We start from the raw sequence: 17,603 nt of genomic DNA, 5'->3' as shown, positions 1-17,603 counted from the left end.
AATGCCATGCCATACCCTGTGGACAACGCTTAATTGGAGCCAATTTCCTCCTACAACAGGACAATGACCCAAAGCACAGCTCCAAACTATGCAAGAACTATTTAGGGAAGAAGCAGTCAGCTGGTATTCTGTTTTTAATGGGGTGGCCAGCACAGTCACCGGATCTCAACCCTATTGTGCTGTTGTGGGAGCAGCTTGACTGTACAGTACTTAAGAAGTGCCCATCAAGCCAATCCAACTTGTGGGAGGTGCTTCAGGAAGCATGGGGTGAAATCTCTTCAGATTACCTCAACAAATTGACAACTAGAATACCAAAGGTCTGCAAGGCTGTAATTGCTGCAAATGGAGGATTCTCTGACGAAAGCAAAGTTTGAAGGACACAATTATTATTTCAATAAAAAATCATTATTTATAACCTTGTCAACATCTTGACTATATTTCCTATTCATTTTGCAACTCATTTCATGTATGTTTTCATGGAAAACAAGGACATTTCTAAGTGACCTCAACCTTTTGAGCGGTAGTGTATGTCTGTTAAAACTGGAACAGTGCTGCTGAGTTGTGGGTTTGGATGGCTTCACCGAGTGGGATTTCCTCGGACTGGCTTGCTGAGATTCTGTTAAGACAGATTTTCTCATGAACAACTTCTGCGTGGGTGAGATTCAAACTCACCATGTGAGACTCTAAACTGCCTTCATGTGAGAGATTAGCGAAACAAATACCCAGAATGTTGACAATGGCTGTGTGAATCTCTCTCTTCCTCTCTCTCTCTCTCCTTTCGCCAATCTCTTTCCGCATCTTTCCTGCCTCTCTGTTGCGTTTTGCCCTTGTAAAAGGTGAGTGATGTAGGCTGTAGCTGGATTCAGGTATCACCCAGTGTGTGATGGTGATGAGGGAAAGGGGAGGTTGGGTAATGCCTGCATGGTGTGGTAATACCAGATCAGTGGAGTCTAACACCTAATGACCTGTCACGGTGCTGGGACATGCTGCAGGGCTCACCTCACCGGCCGCGCTGGCCTGTCAAATCCACCAGGCTTATGGCTGTCTGGCTCCTCTGCCTGTATGTACTGTATGTATGCAGGACTGTGTAGCGTATCCGGAGCCGTGACTGCTTGTCCCATTGTGTGTGTCTGTGTGTAGGCTTTCATGCTCTGATCCCTTCCTCTGCTCATCTCCCCCATGAGTCACTGTGTGTTTGGAGAGATAGAGAACGATGACGTCATCCGCTCTCCTCTGTTCTGCTTTTCTTCCCTTTCCCCCACGGCCCTGTGGTGCGTGTTATTCATGGCTCCAGCTAGAGTTCCATGGAGTTCTTCATGACATTCTACTTGTTGCAGAGGATGTAGTACAAGGACTTTAGCAGAGTCGTTTGCTCTATTACTAAGCAACCCAGACAGGCCTGCCGGTGCAGTGGCGTTGTGAATGGAGCAGTAAGTCCCACAGGAAGAGATAACCATCCCTCAGGGGACGCAGTCATCACTGTCCTATTCAACGCTGTGGATTCAGCACACTGTTGGCTTTCACACTCTAAAGGCCTGTGCATTGGCATGTGGCAGCAGCCTTATCTATCCTGTGTAGAGATGTGTGTTATTTGAGTGGATGAGCTGTTTGTTTGTGTATGTAAGAGCAGTGTGCAGCTCCACTGCCTCTCTCTCCGAGCAGCCCTGTGTAGCCATGCTGTAGTGGGAGAGGTCAGGCAGACAGGCCACCCCCGAGGTCCTCCACAGACTCCCATCTGGCCCTGGGGAGGGGCAGGCAGGGCCAGGGCAGGCCTGATAGGGCTGCATTCCTACAATTTTTATTTTTATTTATTTATTTTATTTCACCTTTATTTAACCAGGTAGGCAAGTTGAGAACAAGTTCTCATTTACAATTGCGACCTGGCCAAGATAAAGCAAAGCAGTTCGACAACATACAACAACACAGAGTTACAATGATACGGGCTGGGGGAGGGAATGATAGACAGAGGGTAGGAACACATCAGAAAGGTATGGGCGATTTGGAGAGGAGCTAATGAATTCTGATCATAGTGATGGATAAAGAAGTACATATACCTTGCAGCAACCTCCCAAGTCTTCCCTATGGGAGGTGGGAGGTAGGCACCATCATAAGCTTCATAATATGCAGTTAATGGGATATTTAAGCAATAAGGCCCGAGGTGGTGTGGTATATGACCAATATACCACGGCTAAGGCCTGTTCTTCGGCAAGACGCAATGCGGAGTGCCTGGATACGGCCCTTAGCCGTGGTATATTGGCCATATACGACAAACCCCCGAGGTGCCTTATTGCTATTATAAACTGACTTGACTTTCAGCCAATCAAGTAGACATTTTATGTCAAACAGGAAATATCTTCAACCAGATCTAGCAAACCTGTACCCGCTACAGTGGACCTCACAAGGTTTGTCACACTGATTGTCTTTAAAGTTAAGTGAGGAGCGTTCTCCACGTCGGACCTGTTTAAGGGTTAGCGGTAGTCAGACGAGCGTGTGACAGACAGACAGGGTTGATGTGAGGAGAGTGGGTGAGACGCTGCCCTTCACAGGACGATGGGGCCTGTCTCACAGCCTGCCTGTCCCCATCAGCGTCACCCCTCCATCAGGCCCAGTCATAAACCCCCCTACCCCCCATCCCCACCCACCCCGACCCCGCTGGGGCCTCTCAGCCGCCTTCACACATAGTTACCAAAATACCCCCGTCACCCCAGCAACAGCAGCAACAGGTGAGGGAGGCGAGATTTGGCCAAGTTAACCTGCAGCTGAGCTGACCACCAGAACGGGGATGGGACTAACTGACATCTCTGCCAGGAAACAGCCTGGAGGGAGGGGTGAGAACATGAAGCGAAGGGGTGAAGGGGAAGGGGTAAACAGAGAGAGGGGATGTGGAGAATGGAAAGGGTGAGAGAGAGACAGAGAGTGGGAAACAGACAGAGAGAGAGACAGAGCGGGGGAGAGAGAGACGCATGGATGGGTTTATTGGTATGTGCATTGTGCATGGGTCTAGGAAACAGGAATTGAAGATTAAACAGAAGTGGCTGAGAAAAACATGTGAAGGGCTGTGGTTTAATTGAACAATCGAACAACAAATCCCAAAGTTCTCCAACCATCTCTGGCAATCAATGCAGCTGATGTATGTTAAATCAAGATGAAAACGCAACAAAACAGTATCTGTGTGACAATTCAAATGTTGTAGTCCACACACACCCACACCCAGGCATGTATACACACAGATCCCACAGACACTCACCTTCTGCGTGCCTGCTTTAATGTGATGGAGGGAGATCAGAGAGCAACAGCTTGTCCTGCTGAGGCCTCAAGCTAATTATAATTTCATGGAGGGTCGGCTAATGAAACACAAGATTACCTACACCCTTTGACCTTTAGTGCTCACAGCACTTCCCAAAAGGAGGCAGACCTGGAAACAATCTCCCATGTCCAACACTTCGCCTCCTCCTCCCTCCTCTTCCTTCTATCTGCTTTCTGTCTGAGAGAGATTCCCTCACGCACACACAGATCCTCAGTGCACCATGCAGCTCAGTCTGGTGGACTCTTGAAACACAAGAAAACGACAAGGTGTCAGTTCTCCTTTTGGTACGGGACTAAAATAGGCTCTCTGAGTCGCCGTCTGTAGTTGTCTTGTCCCGTGAAGAAGCCAAATGGGGAGGGACTTGGAAGCCAGGGTGAGGTTAAGAGTCCAGGATGGGGGTGAAATGTGATCTCGTAATTATTGCCCCCTGCGTCATCGATGTGGGCACTAGGGGGAGAGAGGGGAGTGTATTGGAGGAAAGGGAGCAGGGGGAGGGGACAGGGAGACCATGCAGGGTGGGTGGTGGTGTGGTGGTCCATGATGTTGTGAACTGCGTCCCAAAGGCACTCTATTCCCAATATAGTACACTGGACCCTTATCAAAAGTAGAGCACTATTTTGGGAATAGGGTGTGATTTGGGACACAATCTTACTCCCTCTGTGAAGTGGTTCACACAGCCCCTTCACCTCTATATCCCCTGTTAGGCTGGGGGCAAGTAGCCTAGCGTTGGGCCAGCGTTGGGCCAGTAACCGAACGCTTGCTGGTTCGAATCCCCGAGCTGACTAGGTGAAAAAAAATCTGTTGATGTGCCCTTGAGCAAGGCACTTAACCCTCATGTTCTCCAGGGTCACAGTCAATAATGGCTGACCCCTGGCTGTGACCCCACTCTCCAAGGGTGTGTCAGGGGGAGTGGGATATGCAAAAAAACACAGTTCCAATTACACACGTGTGAAATAGGACAAATTATTATGATTCTTTTTATTATTGTACCACTGGTATCTGTTGAGTGAGAGTGAAGTAGCGCTTCTCTTCCCTCCAGCTGAACCAACAGACCGTCTAGGAGGCGGTTCATGTTTTACTCCGATGATTCCTGCCACTGTTTCGCACAACAACTGTATGCAAATGCCCAAGAATTTATTGGAAAGGGGGAACGATAAACAAACACCTGCATTTATCCTTCCTTAGATTGTTTATGGCTCCCATGACACTAACCCCGTGGTGGGGTGCCCTGGTAAAGCCAAGGCCTGTTTTCGCTGTTGACTGGAGGCTGTTTTTTGTTTTTTTACGCCTGCTGTGCTTACCCTTTGATCTGGGTGGTCTGTGTACAAGTCCACAACACTCCATCTGTTACTGAGACGCTTTAACATGCTGTGCTGAGAATCCATAACGGACTAGGCATTTCATTATTTTCAACCAGGGCTAATACCTTCTGACTTCAAAAGGTTGAAATTCAATGATTTATAAGGTGTCCGCCCACTCTGCCCGGAGAGGATGAAAACCCGCTTTGGTGAAATTCCACTTCCTTATGTTATAAAATGTATTTTACCAAGACAAATATGTTCTGAGTCGTTCAGTGGGGTCTTTCCCTAGCATATCACTAACATTATGTCCAAGAAGTCGGATTTTGTAACCTAATACATCCCATAATAAGAACTGAGCTCTGTTGACAAAGTGGTGCTGCTTTGAGAATTTGACATGTTGTGGTGGTCATATGAAAAGTTGTTTCCGTGGGTCTCAAAATAAACAATGAACATGACACAAGCTGAATTAAATGTTAAAGGCTTTGAAAATAAAAAGCTTGCGTTACACTCGGTGCTCTGTTGACATTTCACAGAGATATGCTTGTTTTTCGGAGAAATCGTGATGTCACATCAGGCACATCAGGCATCGTCTGCTACTGCCGGTCAGGTGTAAGATGGATGGCTTTGCTCTGGGGGGGATTTATCAGGTCTGTACAAGCATCTGCTGAGGTGAGGAGGGGCAAACATACACACTCCTGGATGACCCTGTTACCTTATTCCCTCCAAAAACACAAAGTAAAGTCTCAGTGTTTAGACTTATTGAAATAGAGAGGATTCACAAAAAGTTCAGATTCACAGACAGTAGAACGTGAGTGAGCTAGAATGAGTATCTTTCCTCCATTTAGTGTCATGAAAGATTTCGGAGCTCAGTTAAGTCGATGGCAAGTGACAAACCGATAGCTCATTATGTCTGATTTGCCTTCATGAAAACCTCTTACAAGTCGATTCCCACTTTATCTTTCAGTAAGGAGATGTACAGATTCATACACATTTGGAATAGTTAGTGTCAAAGATGTCATTATTCCCTGTGTGTGTGTGTGTGTGTGTGTGTGTGTGTGTGTGTGTGTGTGTGTGTGTGTGTGTGTGTGTGTGTGTGTGTGTGTGTGTGTGTGTGTGTGTGTGTGTGTGTGTGTGTGTGTTACCTCACTCCATCTTAGTACACAGGTCCAACAGGGATATTGGACAATATCTACTATACTGTACAGTGGTAGGTCTGAAAGCCAGTTACCATGAAAGTTTCCCCATTTCTTGGCAGGAGGTATGGAGCCTCTTTGCCTGTCTCTGTCTTTCTATTTCTCTCTGTTTATCTCTCTCTCATTATCTCTGTCTCCCCAGTCTTATAATATAATCTGTAAGGATCCAGAGCTGCCCAGGAGTTACTGAGGGAGATAAGACTAGTTAGAAGTGCACTGGGCTCTGCTAGTGCCTGTTGTCTGCCTCTAAAAAAAGAAATGAATATACACAGTTAATTCATTCCCCCTCCTGATACGTTTTAATGTCACGTGCACAAGTACAGTGAAATTCCTTTCTTGCAAGCTCTTATTCTAACAATGCAGTAATCAATATCCGTAGTACTATAAAATAAAGTAAAGTAGGACAAACCACACGAGAAATAAAAATAAGAATAAGAAGAACACGAGAAAGTAAGTAAGTATTGGTCAATTCCAATATGATATTTTTGTGTGTGTGTGTGTGTGTGTGTGTGTTGGAGTGTCAATGGGAGTGTGTGTGAGTGAACGTGTCGAGTCCTGTGAGTGTGCAATAAGAAAAATAACAAAATCTCTTTTGCAGCTCTATTGTAGTTTGAAAATCTGTTTTGAAGGACCTTAGGAGTGTTTGAGGAATTAAACTATTGAAACATTAGCCAAAACAAAATGGTATCCGCTGTCTCATTGCCCTATCATTAAACTGAGTGCGGCACTTCTAAACGGAAACAGTCCTCGTACGGCCTGCATTATATTACCATTTGTCTTGAGGAGAGACCGTGGGAGCCTTCACCACGCAGTTACACAATGTAAACTGGGAGCTGAATAATCAGACAAGGAAATCTACATTTTAAACATGCATCTGATTATCATCCCAAAGGCCAATGTCTTTGTGTTGCACAATGTTATGAATCTGTTAAAAATAGCATCGATTTTGTTACTTCTTCCGGCGGTCAGGTGTCAGAGCAGGCACGGCATGGGGCGTCCATGGCACTGTGCTGGTACTAATGACCAAGCCTCCGGGGGCTTGGCTTGGTGAGGGGTGAGCAGGGGAAGGTAGGGGGCGGCTGCGTGAAAACACAAATGCCCACCATAACTGGTCTTCTGATGACTGGTTATTAATGCCTGCTGTCAGGACCAGTGTGGTTTAGCACAGCCCAGAGGGAGGTAAATCAGATCCATCTTTACCTGCCAGCAGCATAGGGACAGTCTGTGTTGAAATTTTGTGTCCACAGTGTACACATCCATCCACGTAGGTGTAAACTCTCCTTGCGATGAAAGGACTGCTCTGCTCTGTCTCCCTAGTTTTTGACTCTGCTGGCTTATGTAATCAAAGTTATATATCAGTCTCATCAATCTGTTTTATGTTGATGTGTTTGGGAAGAGAAAAGTCAATGTGTTGCTAACGCGCTCTCTCGATCTCTCTCTCTCGTTCACTCTCTCCAGGATGGCTCCAAGCAGAGGCAGGTGAGGCAGAAGAAGACTGTCTCCTTCAGCTCCATGCCCAACGACCGTAAGATCAACAGCACAGCCGCCTGCATGGCCTTCATGATGGAGGGCTGCGAGATGAAGAAGGTGCGCTCCAACTCGCGCATGTACAACCGCTACTTCCTCCTTGACCCGGACATGCACTGGCTCCGCTGGGAGCCCTCCAAGAAGGACTCAGAGAAAGCCAAGTTGGAGATCAAGAGCATCAAGGAGGTCCGTCTGGGGAAGAAGACCCCTGTGCTGCGTAGCAATGGCCTGTCCGACCAGTTCCCAGACGAGTGTGCCTTCTCCATCATCTACGGGGACAACTATGAGTCTCTGGACCTGGTGGCCAGCACGGCTGATGTGGTCAGCACATGGGTGATGGGCCTCCGCTACTTGGTCTCCTATGGGAGGCACACGGTAGATGTGGTTGAGCCTAGCCAGGCCAGCCTGAGGACCTCCTGGATCGGATCGGTGTTTGAGCTGGCTGACATGGAGAGGAATGGCCACATCGACCTGTTCAGGGCCACCCAGATCATCAAGGGGCTCAATCCGGGCATGAAGGAGTCCCGGATAGAGCTGAAGTTCAAGGAGCTCCAGAAGGCCAAAGACCAGTATGGGGAGGACATTGACATGGAAACCTTTGTGGAGACCTACTGCGAGCTGTGCACGAGGCCAGAGATCTTCTTCCTGCTGGTGCAGTTCTCCAGCAACAAGGAGTACCTGGACAGCAAGGACCTGATGCTGTTTGTGGAGGTGGAGCAGGGCATGGAGGGAGTGACGGAGGACATGTGCCGGGACATCGTCCAGAAGTACGAGCCGTCCGCCGAGGGCCGGGAGAAGGCCAGCCTCTCCATTGATGGCTTCACGCACTACCTCCTCTCCTCAGAGTGTCACATTTTCGACCCCCAGCACAAGCGGGTGTGTCAGGACATGAGCCAGCCACTCTCCCACTACTACATCAACTCTTCGCACAACGCCTCCCTCCTCGAGGACCACTTCTGGGGCTCCTCCGACATCAGCAGCTACATCCGGGCCCTGAAGATGGGCTGCCGCAGCCTGGAGGTCATTGTGTGGGATGGCCCTGACAACGAACCTGTGGTCTATGTGGGGAGCTCGGTGGCATCTCAGCTAGCCCTCTGCAAGGTCTTGGATATTATAAACCAGTATGCATTTGAGAGCTCTGAGTACCCCCTCATCCTCTGCCTGGTGACACACTGCTGCATCCCCCAGCAGAGGGTCATGGCCCAGCACATGAAGAAGATCCTTGGAGACAAGCTGTATTTGGATTCCCCCAGCTCAGAGGACCACTACCTACCTTCCCCAGAGGAACTCAAGGGTAAGATCCTGCTGAAGGGCAAGCGGCTGCCACCAAACTACCCCGAGTCAGAGGGGGAGGTGACTGATGAGGAGGAGGGTCTGGAGATGTCCAGGAGGGTGGGGGCAGATGATAAGGACCATCTCAACGGCCTTGGCTGCAAACGGCTGAGGCTGTGTAAGGAACTGTCGGACCTGGTGTCCCTCTGTAAGTCAGTGCAGTTCAGGGACTTTGACATCTCCAAGAGGGATCAGAAATACTGGGAGATGTGCTCTTTCAATGAGGTCGACGCCAACAGGTTCGCCAACGAGTTCCCCGAGGACTTTGTGTGCTACAACAAGCGCTTTCTCTCCAGGGTGTACCCCACTCCGATGCGGATCGACGCCAGTAACATGAACCCCCAGGACTTCTGGAAGTGTGGTTGCCAGATTGTAGCCATGAACTACCAGACCCCGGGCCTGATGATGGACCTCAACCTGGGATGGTTCAGGCAGAACGGGAACTGTGGCTACGTGTTGCGGCCGGCCATCATGAGGGAGGAGGTGTCATACTTCAGCGCCAACGCCAGGGAATCCCTACCAGGGGTGTCCGCCCAGCTTCTCCACATCAAGGTGATCAGCGGGCAGAACCTGCCCAAGCCCAGGGGCTCCGCTGCAAAGGGAGACGTGGTGGAACCCTACATCTATGCGGAGATCCACGGCATCCCGGCCGACTGCGCCGAGCAGAGGACTAAGACGGTCTCTCAAAACGGAGACAACCCCGTCTTCGACGAGAGCTTTGAGTTCCAGATCAACCTGCCGGAGCTGGCGGCGCTACGCTTCGTAGTGCTGGACGACGACTACATCGGAGACGAGTTCATCGGCCAGTACACAATCCCCTTTGAATGTCTGCAGCCGGGCTACAGGCACGTCCCCTTGCAGTCGCTGACGGGGGAGTTCCTACCCAACTGCACCCTGTTCGTACATGTGGCCATCACCAACAGAAGGGGAGGGGGCAAGGCCCACAAGAGAGGCCTGTCGGTGAGGAAGGGCAAGAAGGCTCGTGAGTACACCTCAAGCAAGACCACCGGTATCAAGGTGGTAGACGAGCTCTTCAGAGCATCCACCCAGCCTCTGAGGGAAGCCACAGACCTCCGGGAGAACGTCCAGGTAAAGTACCTAACATTCATTTTATGTACGAATTTTTATAAATTATTATGAAGGAGCATTAAAGGCAGGCACTTTCCCTTGCATACATTACATCTGGAAATGACATCAGGTTGTGTGGAGATATTAAGCAGTCGTGATTGCCTCTTAGGCTGCATTTCCATAATGGAATACGATAAAACTGTTCAATCATTCCACAAGTGATAGAAGGAGACACCAATTAGGAGTGAGGGAGCCTGGGAAGAAATAGTATAGCACAATTAGTAGCTAGACAGGTGACCCCTTAGCACCTCACTGAATAGGAACAAAACGTTGTTGAGGTGACTCTCAGCTCGTTCTCTGTTTGTCGCTCCGATGGATAGAGAAGCATTGCTAATTGTGTTGTATTTACATGATGTAAAAGGCAGGAGCCATAAATGAGAATGTCAGTAAAGCTGGACAATTAAAAGGCTTATGCAAAGCTTCATCATTAAGCGGATGATGGTCTGTGTTAGGCTCTGTGAGCACCCTTATGAACCCCCCACAGAAATGATAAATGACAAACCAGTCATGTTTCATAATAGTTTGTTATGACCCCCCTTCTCCCTCTACCCCCACCCCTGAGATTATAAGTGGCCATCAACTTATGTTTCATAATAATTTATTTTCAGATGTTTGTCGTGAGAGGATGGCAGTTTGAGTACAGCTTGTAATTGTTGTTGTCATGATTGAAGGACGTAAAATAAAGCTTTTCTCTGTCTTGTCTGATCTACTGTCTGTCTGTGTGATGATGAAGATGGGAAGTGAGGAGGCTTTACACGCACTGTATACTTTGTACATCAGCTATCAGGTTTAGACTGGCAGGCCTCTTGTCTTGTCTGACAGATTTGAGAATAGACTATTTCTCTGGATACTTTGAACTTGATCGGGGTCAGATGTTGGCTCATAGTTTGTTGACATTGCTTTATATCCCAGGTAGGTTATGGGCTTTTTAACTCCATCAACAACACTTGATTTGCCCAAGGAATGGAATGGACCTGGTTTCTTAATAAACCAACTGCCACAGCTCTTGGAAAATATATAAAAATGTGAAAACACGGAGTATCATAAAACTCATTATACATTTCTCTATTTGTGTCTTCCCTCTATTCTTTGTTAGCTCCATTTCTACCATCTATCTTAATTGGATTTCCTTCTTTACTACAGTAGCTGATGAGCACTTATTGTTTCATGTGAGGGATTTAGGCCTATTTCAAATCATTTCAAACTGGCAGTAGTTTAGGCTGCATAGTCATAGGATTTGAATCCTCCGTTTCCGTCTATCGCTTAGTACTGTAGTTGCATCAACTCGACAATAGCTCTCTTTTTTTTCTGAAGAAGGATGTTTTCTTAATGAAAATTTCTGTAATGATAGTTTGTTAGGAATGGCAATCATGCAAATATGTTTTCTCAAGGGTTGAGACGATAGATTACATAAAGGAGAACTGCAATGCACACCCATAGCTAGGTCTCAGGGGAATTCAGAACAGTACTTATTATGACTATTGGCAGCAATTTTTACACGGTCTCTCCAAGCGCTGAAAAGGCTATTGTAGTACCAGTAAATAACAAATGTATGATTGTTAGATGTTGTGTTTGTTAGCGAAGGAAGGAAACTAGGTCACTATGTATCTTCAGTCTGTGATCGGTATGAACCCAGGTACATAGAGCTATCTACTTTCTCAGCTCCCAGATGCTCTGTTTTCAAATCACAACCCCAGATATCAGCACGATTGACTCCTGATCTCAGGAACTGTACTTGGTAATCCTCTCAGAGCCTTTAGGACTGTCTCCAGACCTGTTGTTGTTCTGTGGTAGGTAGGTCTGTTCTCCCGCCAGCCAACCTCAATCTAGGCCTAAGGACATGGCAAACAAGAGCCAAGACCACAAGAACTAAGCAGGGGATGTGATTAGAGCTCCTGTGGCAGGCTGTCATACATTTTTCATTTGTGGAAATTAATGCAGATGATCTTGACTCTCTATTTTCCAAAAAGGGTATCTCGTTTACCCAGGCACTGTTACAGAAAAAGGAGATGTTGTTGTGTTCCAGACTGAAAATTAATACTGTAATTTTGGGGAATTGTTTTCCTTATAGTGTTGGTATGGATGTGATAAGTGGAGGGTAATTTGCAGGCAAATGACCGGATACAATCTATACCAGTAAATACTATGTTTAGAGAATTTTTTTCTTGTGAAAAGCAGCTGGACATATTTTGGGACTCGATACAAGCCTCATGCAGTTGTTAAATGTGGATGGAAGCAAGATTCCTGACACAGATACTGTCAGCTAATCATTTTGTCACACTTTATTTAGTCCAAATTGTCCATCTCTAGATACTGTACTGATGGGCATACTAACTGCTTGCTGAGGTTTCGTTTAGGTTGAGGTTTAGAAAAAGGATTAGGGTAAGGGTTAAGGTAAGGGCTAGGGTTAGGGTAAGGACTTCATTTAGGGTTAGGAGAAGGGTTAAGGTTAGGGCTTAGAGCTAGGTTTAGGGTTAGTAGATAGTTGAAATGTTACTGATAGTTCATCTCTAGATACTCTACAGACTATCCAAATAAAGTGTCACCAGTCATTTTATTTCAAAGCTGTGCTCGTGTGTGAGTCAGAAGTTGGGATTGCACAATGTTCAAAATAGGCCAGTGACAATGACTCAGTCTAAGCTAATAACACACCCACATTAAATCGGGGGGGGGGGGGGGGGGGGGGGGTCTATACTAAGCATGGAAATGATACACAAGCGAGACATGTTAGTTTGTGACGTTTTTGTGTGCATACAGGAGCTATTCATTTTCCTATCATAAGACAATTATGATAGGAAAATAGAAGACAATTACGATTAGGTAACTGGTACAGCAGGTGACCAGATCTGTGTGTGTGTGTGTGTGTGCTTGTGTTTTTGCCAGCATGTGTGTAGACTGCACCACAGTTGCAGGGAGATGTAAAATGTCCATCTCTCTGAGAGGAACAGAGATAGAAACGGGCAAACAGCCTTTTCAATAGACTGAAAAGAGAGCCCTCAGGCTTGATGTTGAGATGGATGGCGTCATAACACACTGTGGTTGGCATCAATGCTTTCTTGTAGATGGTCTCCCCAGATGGACCCTGCCTGTACCCGTAGTATAAGTGAAGGTAGAGGTTGTGGTGCTAGGGGCAGGAGGACCCAGAGACGAGGGGAGCCAAATCCCATTAGATGATATTACCACCTGTAGAGGAGACCAGAGCTGGCAGCTGGCAGCGTCACACACTGTAGTCTGGGCTCCAGTAAAGAGCCTCCTCTCCCCTGAGACACACAGCCACTGACTCACACAGGACAGAGTAAAGAAGGGAGACTTCAAGGAGACTTCAAGTCTTCTTCACAAAGGCCTGTGTTGAGGGTGCATGGTAATGAGAGAAACCTCAACACACACTGTCACAGCACCACAATAGCAGCAAAATAGCACCACAATAGCACACCCATTCATGCGTAAATGTATACATGCAGAATGATACTGTATAGTGCAATCTTTTTCTTTTATTTTTCGTTTACCCCCTTTTTCTCCCCAATTTCGTGATATCCAATTGTCTCATCACTGCAACTCCCCCAACGGGTTCGGGAGGCGAAGGTCGAGTCATGCATCCTCCGAAACATGACCCGCGAAACCGCGCTCCTTAACACCCGCCCGCTTAACCTGTAAGCCAGCTGCACCAATGTGTCAGAAGAAACACCGTTCAACTGACAACCCAAGTCAGCCTGCAGGCTCCCGGCCCGCCACAAGGAGTCGCTAGAGCACAATGAACCAAGTAAAGCCCCCCCAGCCAAACCCTCCCCTAACCCAGACAACGCTGAGCCAAATGTGCCCTGCACTATGGGACTCCCGGTCACGGCCGGTTGTGACACAGCCTGGGACTGCTGCGCCACTTGGGAGTGTAGTGCAGTCTTTTAATTAAAATGTTGGCCATACACGTAAACACACACAAGTCACTCTGGCCAGCTGTAATTCACTCTGGCCTGCTGTAAGTCACTCTGGCCATCTGTAAGACACTCTGGCCAGCTGTAAGTCACTCTGGCCAGCTGTAAGTCACTCTGGCCAGCTGTAAGTCACTCTGGCCAGCTGTAATTCCCTCTGGCCAGCTGTAATTCCCTCTGGCCAGCTGTAATTCCCTCTGGCCAGCTATAAGTCACTCTGGCCAGCTGTAAGTCACTCTGGCCAGCTGTAATTCCCTCTGGCCAGCTGTAAGTCACTCTGGGTAAGAGCATCTGATAAATGACATTATGTTTTATTTTTTTCGCCTACAGTCACACCCCATAATACGCATGGAATGGTATTAAGAAATGCATTATCACACTTCAGTGACCTCTGACAGAGAGTGATTGATCATTTCAAATAGCTACTTTTCCAGGTGATCTACTCTGAACAATAACAGAGTGAAGTGCGTTCCTCTCACAGGGGATTGGAGAGGAGGAGAGTGGGCGAGGAGACTGGCAGTTACAGAGAGGCTCTGTAGGAGTGGCAGGAAATCCATTCAGGCCATTTAGGATTTAACTCTCCCTTTCCTTTGTGTGTGTGTGTGCCTTTGCGTGGATATGTTTGTGTGTGTATGCGCATACACTGTGTGTGTGTGTGTTTGAGAGAGAGAGGGAGGGAGAGAGAAATGGGACAAACACCAAATTGAGACTGCATGCAGAATTTTGAAAAAAATATCCTCCGTGTACAACGTAAAACACCAAATAATGCATGCAGAGCAGAATTAGGCCGATATCCGCTAATTAGCAAAATCCCGAAAAGAGCCGTTAAATTCTACAACCACCTAAAAGGAAGCGATTCCCAAACCTTCCATAACAAAGCCATCACCTACAGGTGTAACGGTCGTCGTAATGGATGGACCAAGGCGCAGCGGGTTGAGTGCTCATATTTAACTTTTAATGTGAACACTTAATAAACAAAACAAGAAAACGATAAACGGACGACAAACAGTCTTGCAGGCAACACACAGCTATGCAAAGAACAACCTCCCACAAATCCCATGACAAACACATTCCTATTTATAGGACCTTCAATCAGAGACAACGAAAGACAGCTGCCTCCAATTGAAGGCCCCAACCCCAATTACCTTAACATAGAAATAGAAATGACTAGACAGACTAGATAAAAGTACACTAACATAGAACAATGACAAAAACACCGGAATACATAAACCAAACACCCCTCTACATACACACACACCCTGAACCATATAAAACAAATACCCCCTGCCACGTCCTGACCAAACTATAATAACAAATAACCCTTTTACTGGTCAGGACGTGACAGTACCCCCCCCCAAAGGTGCAGACCCCGGATGCACCTAACAAAAAAAAATCGTACAAAAATAAACCCCTTAAACTAAAGGGAGGGAAGGGAGGGTGGCTGCCGTCACCGACGGCTCCCGTGCTACACCCCCCCTCCCCAAACCTCCTACAGTGGAGGTAGCTTAGGCTTAGGCCTTAGTCCCCTACCTAACCAGTCCACCCCCACTGAATACCTCGGCCTGAAGCCTGTCACTGTAGACCCTGGACTGGACTCTGGGAGCTCCGGACTGTAGGACGACTCTGGGAGCTCCGGACTGTAGGACGACTCCGGGAGCTCCGGACTGCAGGACGACTCTGGGAGCTCCGGACTGTAGGACGACTCCGGGAGCTCCGGACTGCAGGACGACTCCGGGAGCTCCGGACTGTAGGACGACTCTGGGAGCTCCGGACTGTAGGACGACTCTGGGAGCTCCGGACTGCAGGACGACTCCGGGAGCTCCGGACTGTAGGACGACTCTGGGAGCTCCGGACTGCAGGACGACTCCTGGAGCTCCGGACTGTAGGATGACTCTGGGAGCTCCGGACTGCAGGACGACTCCGGGAGCTCCGGACTGCAGGACGACTCCGGGAGCTCCGGACTGCGGGTCGTCTCTCTTGGTTCCGGACAGTGGGCCGTCTCTCTTGGTTCCGGACAGTGGGCCGTCCCTCTTGGTTCCGGACAGTGGGCCGTCTCTCTTGGTTCCGGACAGTGGGCCGTCTCTCTACGGGGCACTGTCGCCGGAGGCTCTGGACAAGGCACTGTTGCCGGACACTCTGGACGAGGCACTGTTGCCGGAAGTTCTGGACGAGGCACTGTTGCCGGAAGGTCTGGTGCGTGGGGCTGGCTTAGGACGCGCCAGACTAAGGACACGCACCACAGGGCTAATATGAGGAGCCGGGACAGGACGAGCTGGACTGGGCTGACGCACAGGAGACCTGGTGCGTGGGGCTGGTACTGGAGGTATCAGACTGGAGACACGCACCTCAAGGCTAGTGGGAGGAGCGGGAAAAGGACGTACTGGACTGAGCTGTCGCACTGGAAGCCTGGTGCGTGGTGCTGGCTTCGGATGTGCCAGACTGGAGACACGCACCTCACGGCTAGTGCGAGGAGCGGGAACAGGATACACTGGACCGTGAAGGCGCACTGGCGGTCTCGAGCACAGTACTGGCTCCACCCTTACTGGCTGGATGCCCGCTTCCCCCTGGCAAGCGGGGCGCTGGCACCGCGCCACCGGCCTGTAAATGCTTGGCCTCGACGCCGTGCGCATCACTCCAACGCACGGGACCTGACCAGCAATAGGCTGCCTCCAATAAGCACGGGGAGTTGGCTTTCGGCTTAATCCTGGCCCCGCCAAACTATCCGTGTGCCCCCCCCCCCCAAATTCTTTTTATTGGGGCTGCCTCTCAGGCTTAAATGCCAACCGTGTACCCCTGTAACAGTCCCGGTCTTCGTCCCCTGCCATTATCTCCTCCCATGTCCACGATGTCCTCCACTCCCTTTTCTCCCTGGCCCATGATCCTTCCTCCTCCTGGGCCCGCTGCTTGGTCCGTGGTTGGTGGGAGGTTCTGTAACGGTCGTCATAATGGATGGACCAAGGCGCAGCGGGTTGAGTGCTCATATTTAACTTTTAATGTGAACACTTAATAAACAAAACAAGAAAACGATAAACGGTCGACAAACAGTCTTGCAGGCAACACATAGCTATGCAAAGAACAACCTCCCACAAATCCCATGACAAACACATTCCTATTTATAGGACCTTCAATCAGAGGCAACAAAAGACAGCTGCCTCCAATTGAAGGCCCCAACCCCAATTACCTAAACATAGAAATAGAAATGACTAGACAGAACATAGAAATACACTAACATAGAACAATGACAAAAACCCCGGAATACATAAACCAAACACCCCTCTACATACACACACCCCGAACCATATAAAACAAATACCCCCTGCCACGTCCTGACCAAACTATAATAACAAATAACCCCTTTTACTGGTCAGGACGTGACAACAGGGAGATGAATCTGGAGAAGAGTCCCCTAAGCAAGCTGGTCCTGGGGCTCTTTTCACAAACACGAACAGACCCCACAGAGCCCCAGGACAGCAACACTTACTTGAGACATTGGAAAGAATTAACAAAGAAACTGAGCAAACTTCAATGGTATTTGGCCCTTAACAGAGAGTACACAGTGGCAGAATACCTGACCACTGTGACTGACCCAAACTTAAGGAAAGCTTTGACTATGTACAGACTCAGTGAGCATAGCCTTGCTATTGAGAAAGAGAAGACAGGCTATGTGCACACTTCCCACAAAATGAGGGGAAACTGAGCTGCACTTCCTAACCTCCTGCCAAATGGATGACCATATTAGAGACCCATATTTTCCATAGATTAAACAGATCCAAAAAGAATTTGAAAACAAACCCAATTTTGATAAACCCCCATATCTATTGGGTGAAATACCACAGTGTGCCATCACAGCCGCAAGATTTGTGACCTGTTGCCACAAGAAAAGGGCAAA

The 17,603-nt window shown here is 48.3% G+C and overlaps 1 protein-coding gene across 1 annotated transcript in view; it reads left to right on the top strand.

Annotated features, from left to right (window-relative positions):
- LOC115197982 (inactive phospholipase C-like protein 2) overlaps window positions 1-17,603 on the top strand; it is a 96,609-nt gene that overhangs the window by 49,157 nt on the left and 29,849 nt on the right. Inside the window, exon 2 of the mRNA XM_029759643.1 lies at window positions 7,260-9,749. Coding sequence (XP_029615503.1) covers window positions 7,260-9,749 — 2,490 coding nt within the window. The remainder of the gene's footprint in view (window positions 1-7,259; window positions 9,750-17,603) is intronic.

The sequence above is a fragment of the Salmo trutta genome, chromosome 1 (assembly GCF_901001165.1).
Source record: "Salmo trutta chromosome 1, fSalTru1.1, whole genome shotgun sequence".
Classification (NCBI taxonomy): domain Eukaryota; kingdom Metazoa; phylum Chordata; class Actinopteri; order Salmoniformes; family Salmonidae; genus Salmo; species Salmo trutta.
Note: the sequence above shows the minus strand (reverse complement) of the source record. Positions and strands in the feature narration are given on the sequence as shown.